At 45.5% G+C, this 6,221-nt stretch overlaps 1 protein-coding gene across 2 annotated transcripts in view; it reads left to right on the top strand.

Moving 5' to 3' along the window:
- The window catches only part of LOC106591469 (vascular endothelial growth factor receptor 1), a 94,550-nt gene that overhangs the window by 42,579 nt on the left and 45,750 nt on the right, over window positions 1-6,221 (top strand). The window contains exons 9-11 of one of the 2 annotated variants that reach the window (XM_045710818.2): window positions 2,004-2,173; window positions 3,134-3,281; window positions 6,100-6,221. The exon at window positions 6,100-6,221 is cut by the window's right edge and continues 1,675 nt beyond it. In XM_045710818.2, coding sequence (XP_045566774.1) covers window positions 2,004-2,173; window positions 3,134-3,281; window positions 6,100-6,121 — 340 coding nt within the window. In that variant the 3' untranslated portion in view covers window positions 6,122-6,221. The remainder of the gene's footprint in view (window positions 1-2,003; window positions 2,174-3,133; window positions 3,282-6,099) is intronic. The other variant, XM_045710816.2, reaches the window with a different exon arrangement.

The following is a 6,221-nucleotide window of genomic DNA, read 5'->3' on the forward strand; positions in this document are numbered from 1 at the left end:
CTCTACCAAATGAGCTACACGGGACCACGTGTCCTACACTACCCTACACTATCCTACACTATCATACACAACCCTACACTATCCCACACTATCATACACAACCCTACACTTTCCCACACTATCCTATACTATCCCACACTATCATACACAACCCTACACTTTCCCACACTATCCTATACTATCCCACACTATCATACACAACCCTACACTATCCCACACTATCCTACACTATCATACACAACCCTACACTATCCTACACACTATCATACACAACCCTACACTATCCCACACTATCATACACAACCCTACACTATCCTACACACTATCCTACACTATCCTACACACTATCATACACAACCCTACACTATCCCACACTATCCTATACTATCCCACACTATCATACACAACCCTACACTATACTACACACTATCATACACAACCCTACACTATCCTACACACTATCCTATACTATCCTACACTTTCCTACACTATCCTACACTTTCCTACACTATCCTACACAACCCTACACTATCCTACACTAATCTACACAACCCTACACTATCCTACACACTATCCTATACTATCCTACACTTTCCTACACTATCCTACACTTTCCTACACTATCCTACACTTTCCTACACTAATCTACACAACCCTACACTATCCTACACACTATCATACACAACCCTACACTATCCCACACTATCCTATACTATCCCACACTATCATACACAACCCTACACTTTCCCACACTATCCTATACTATCCCACACTATCATACACAACCCTACACTATCCCACACTATCCTACACTATCATACACAACCCTACACTATCCTACACACTATCATACACAACCCTACACTATCCCACACTATCCTATACTATCCCACACTATCATACACAACCCTACACTATCCCACACTATCCTACACTATCATACACAACCCTACACTATCCTACACACTATCATACACAACCCTACACTATCCCACACTATCATACACAACCCTACACTATCCTACACACTATCCTACACTATCCTACACACTATCATACACAACCCTACACTATCCCACACTATCCTATACTATCCCACACTATCATACACAACCCTACACTATACTACACACTATCATACACAACCCTACACTATCCTACACACTATCCTATACTATCCTACACTTTCCTACACTATCCTACACTTTCCTACACTATCCTACACTTTCCTACACTATCCTACACTAATCTACACAACCCTACACTATCCTACATACTATCCTATACTATCCTACACTTTCCTACACTATCCTACACTTTCCTACACTATCCTACACTTTCCTACACTAATCTACACAACCCTACACTATCCTACACACTATCCTATACTATCCTACACTTTCCTACACTATCCTACACTTTCCTACACTATCCTATACTATCCTACACTTTCCTACACTATCCTACACTTTCCTACACTATCCTACACTTTCCTACACTATCCTACACACTATCCTATATTATCCTACACTTTCCTACACTATCCTACACTTTCCTACACTATCCTACACTAGTCTACACTATCCTACACTATCCTACACTACCCTACACTAATCTACACTATCCTACACTATCTGACACACTACCCTACACTATCCTACACTATCTTACACAGTATCCTACACTATCCTACACTATCTTACACACTATCCCACACTACCCTACACCATCCTACACTACCCTACACTACCCTACACCATCCTACACTACCCTACACTACCCTACACTATGCTACACTACCCTACACTATCCTACACTATGCTACACTACCCTACACTACCCTACACTATGCTACACTAACCTATGTGAGAGACAGAGATGACCAGAGAAAGATGCCCAGGTTACATATGTATGACATTTTAGCATTCTTCATTTTAGCATTATTTAATTGTTCTTCACATAAGAGTTAATTGAGGAATTTCTTGCTTGTTTTTCCATGTTAGGTTGAAGGATGGGAAGGTGGCAGCGGAGGAGTGTTCCCGTTACCATGTGGACGGGAATTCCCTGGTGATCCGTGATGTGGCGGAGGAGGATGCAGGGAAGTACACTATCCTGGTGGGAATCCAGGAGCACAGACTCTACCAGAACCTAACGCTCTCTCTGGTGGTCAACGGTGAGGACCAAGGTTTCCCTCCTCTCTTCACCCTCCATCGCTTTCTCTATTTTATCATCCTCATGCATCCTCTCTTTAGCTCCGTGTTCACTTGGTGTCTCCTAGACATTCTGCTGTTCCATTCTGTCCCCTTTCTCTTCATAACCTTTCTATCTCTCACCCTCTCTCTCTTTCTCCCCCTCTGTCTCTCTCTCTCCCCCCTATGTCTCTCTCTCCCGCCCTCTCTATCTCTCACCCTCTCTCTCTTTCTCCCCCTCTGTCTCTCTCTCTCCCCCCCTCTGTCTCTCTCTCCCGCCCTCTCTATCTCTCTCTCTTCCTCTCTCTTTCTCCCCCTCTGTCTCTCTCTCTCCCCCCCTCTGTCTCTCTCTCCCGCCCTCTCTATCTCTCTCTCTTCCTCTCTCTTTCTCCCCCTCTGTCTCTCTCTTTCTCCCCCTGTCTCTCTCTCCCGCCCTCTCTATCTCTCTCTCTTCCTCTCTCTTTCTCCCCCTCTGTCTCTCTCTCTCCCCCCCTCTGTCTCTCTCTCCCGCCCTCTCTATCTCTCTCTCTTCCTCTCTCTTTCTCCCCCTCTGTCTCTCTCTCCCCCCTCTGTCTCTCTCTCCCGCCCTCTCTATCTCTCTCTCTTCCTCTCTCTTTCTCCCCCTCTGTCTCTCTCTCTCCCCCCCCTCTGTCTCTCTCTCCCGCCCTCTCTATCTCTCTCTCTTTCTCCCCCTCTGTCTCTCTCTCTCCCCCCCTCTGTCTCTCTCTCCCGCCCTCTCTATCTCTCTCTCTTCCTCTCTCTTTCTCCCCCTCTGTCTCTCTCTCTCCCCCCCTCTGTCTCTCTCTCCCGCCCTCTCTATCTCTCTCTCTTCCTCTCTCTTTCTCCCTATCTGTTTCTCTCTCCCTCTCTCTCCCTATCCCTCTCTGTCTTCTCGCCCTCCCTCTCTGTGCTCATGGTCTGTGTGTCTCTCTGTGTTCCTCCAGTGAGTCCTGGGATAGGGGAGAAGGCAGTGTCAGTGCAGGACCCAGGTAGTGTTCCGCGGGGTAGCAGACAAGCCCTGCACTGCACCTCCCACGGAGTCCCCCCTCCTCACATCGCATGGCTCTGGCACCCCTGCCCCCCCAAAGGCCTGTAAGTACACCTTGTTCTCACATGTCACATGCAGTAGCATAAACACACACATCTTCAAAAAGGTTTGTAAATATTCCTTTACTTAAAACACAGACACACATACAGTCCTGACACCCTTGCCTATACATATCCAATCAACATACTTGCATACAGCATACTGTGTATCTAGAATAATGAATACACACACCTTAAGTGCATGCCCACATAGTCTCCTAATACTGTACACAGTACAGTGCTATTCTTAAAACCTGTCAGACATTGGGTCAGTAACCGAAAGGTAACTAGTTTGAATACCCATGGCGACAAGGCAACAAATCTGCCAATGTGCCCTTCAGCAAGGCACTTAATCCTAATTTCCCCCAGGGGTGCTGTACTACTATGGCTGACCCTGTAAAACAACACATTTCACTGTACCTATCATACTACTATGGCTGACCCTGTAAAACAACACATTTCACTGTACCTATCATACTACTATGGCTGACCCTGTAAAACAACACATTTCACTGTACCTATCATACTACTATGGCTGACCCTGTAAAACAACACATTTCACTGTACCTATCTGCTGTATGAGACAATAAAACATCTATTATTATTATTATTATGATGTCATTTTGTCAAATTGTTCCTAACTTAGAATTGGGGCAGAACAGTGTGTGTGACTGTAAGATGTGTGCCTGTTTTAGGGTGTGAATGAGAGAATGTGTGTGAGTGTCTGTGTCTGTGTGTGTGTTTGTTTGTGAAGGGAGACATGTTTTGTCTAATTCAGCATGTGTTCAGACAGGGTTTCCTCTTTGCAACCAGAACAGATGCCATTGGAAGCCTTTCATGTCTGTGAGTGTGTGAATGTGTGTGTGTGAATGTGTGTGTGAATGTGTGTGTGAATGTGAGTGTGTGTGTTTGTTTCGTCATGTCTTTGTCAGAGTCTTTTATCATATGTTTCTGTGTGTGTGTGTTTCCGTCCGTGTCTGTCTGTCCGTCCGTGTCTGTCCATTCGTGTGTGTGTGTGTGTGTGTGTGTGTCCGTTCGTGTGTGTGTGTGTGTGTGTGTGTGTGTGTGTGTGTGTGTGTGTGTGTGTGTGTGTGTGTGTGTGTGTGTGTGTGTGTGTGTGTGTGTGTGTGTGTGTGTGTGTGTGTGTGTGTGTGTGTGTGTGTGTGTGTGTGTGTGTGTGTGTGTGTGTGTGTGTGTGTGTGTGTGTGTGTGTGTCTGCCTGGTACATTCACAGACACAGTACAATGTAACTCAGACTTAAAGAGCAGAGTAATAAAAGCCCACTTCAATAGAGGCCTGTTCTGTATTTTCAGTCACTTCAATAGAGGCCTGTTCTGTGTTCTCAGTCACTTCAATAGAGGCCTGTTCTGTGTTCTCAGTCACTTCAATAGAGGCCTGTTCTGTGTTCTCAGTCACTTCAATAGAGACCTGTTCTGTGTTCTCAGTCACTTCAATAGAGACCTGTTCTGTGTTCTCAGGCACTTCAATAGAGACCTGTTCTGTGTTTTTAGTCACTTCAATAGAGACCTGTTCTGTGTTTTTAGTCACTTCAATAGAGACCTGTTCTGTGTTCTCAGTCATGATTAGTTGGTTCCTAAATTAAACGCTGTGATTTTCCTGTCCAGAACGCAGGGTGAGATGGCTGTTTATTACTGTGATTGCACACTGTATCCTGGGATGCCTTTTCTAATATCTGACACACACACACGCACACACACTCACCTATCTCATGACACACACACTCATACACTGACACACACATTTTTTAAAGGTCTTGTGAGAAACAGACTTGCCCAATAATCAGCTATGATATTCCAATACACATACACACTGATCCTACTCATTCTCAAGTTCTCATGAGAAGTGGCCCTGCCCAACAATCAACTGTGATTGACACACACACACATACACTTGGCAGGTCTTGGAGGTCAGACACTATTGTGTTGGTTGTGTTCAGGTTAAAGAGGTTAACCATAACCTGAGCAACATGGCTTCCAGACCAAACGATCACCCTGTATATTCCCCACAGAGACACGCTGTGACATCATACTGTAGGTCAACTATGTACTGGACCTATCACACCAGGCCACCCACACACACCCACACACACACACACACACACACACACACACACACACACACACACACACACACACACACACACACACACACACACACACACACACACACACACACACACACACACACACACACACACACACACACACACACACACACACACACACACACACACACACACACACACACACACACACACACACACACACACACACACACACACACACACACACACACACGTACATACTCTGCCTACTTCCAATGCTTGTGGAAACTCTCCACATTCAATTGCCATAGCAACATCACATAACTTCACTGAACTGTTATCTAGCCAATCAGCAGTGAATACCAACAGCCTTAACAGGAATAGCTTTACCTAGTTAAAGTCAAATTGGCCTTTCCAACTTACCATGTGGACAGTGTGTCTCTGTGGAGAATATAACAGGGTGGGAGTTTGCATGACAACCACAACTGGCATCTTTCACAAACACTAACCTCAGCAGTGCATACACAGTGTAGTTTCATAACAACTTATATACGCAGACAGGTAGGCTACAACAGGTTTGGGGTTCAGAATGAGCAGTCTTTTCAATTCATTTACAATTTCATTTTGTGTGTTTTCATGGTCACACTGTAAATCACGGAGACTTCTAGCATTCTGTTCTAGAGTTGTCAAGTAGTGATTCAGAATGTGAATAGATAGCTGATGATAAATACATCCTGACCAGGCCCTTGTTCTTTGTAGCTCTGGCGGAACACGGGCCTGACGCCGCGCCGGAGGAGGCCCAGGGACAGTGGGCTGGGCTGAGCCAGGCTGATAGGGACCTGTGTCCTCAGGGCTGGGTGTGGGTCTAAAGCCTGGGTCTG

This window comes from Salmo salar, chromosome 29 (genome assembly GCF_965601325.2).
Source record: "Salmo salar chromosome 29, fSalSal1, whole genome shotgun sequence".
Taxonomy (NCBI): Eukaryota; Metazoa; Chordata; class Actinopteri; order Salmoniformes; family Salmonidae; genus Salmo; species Salmo salar.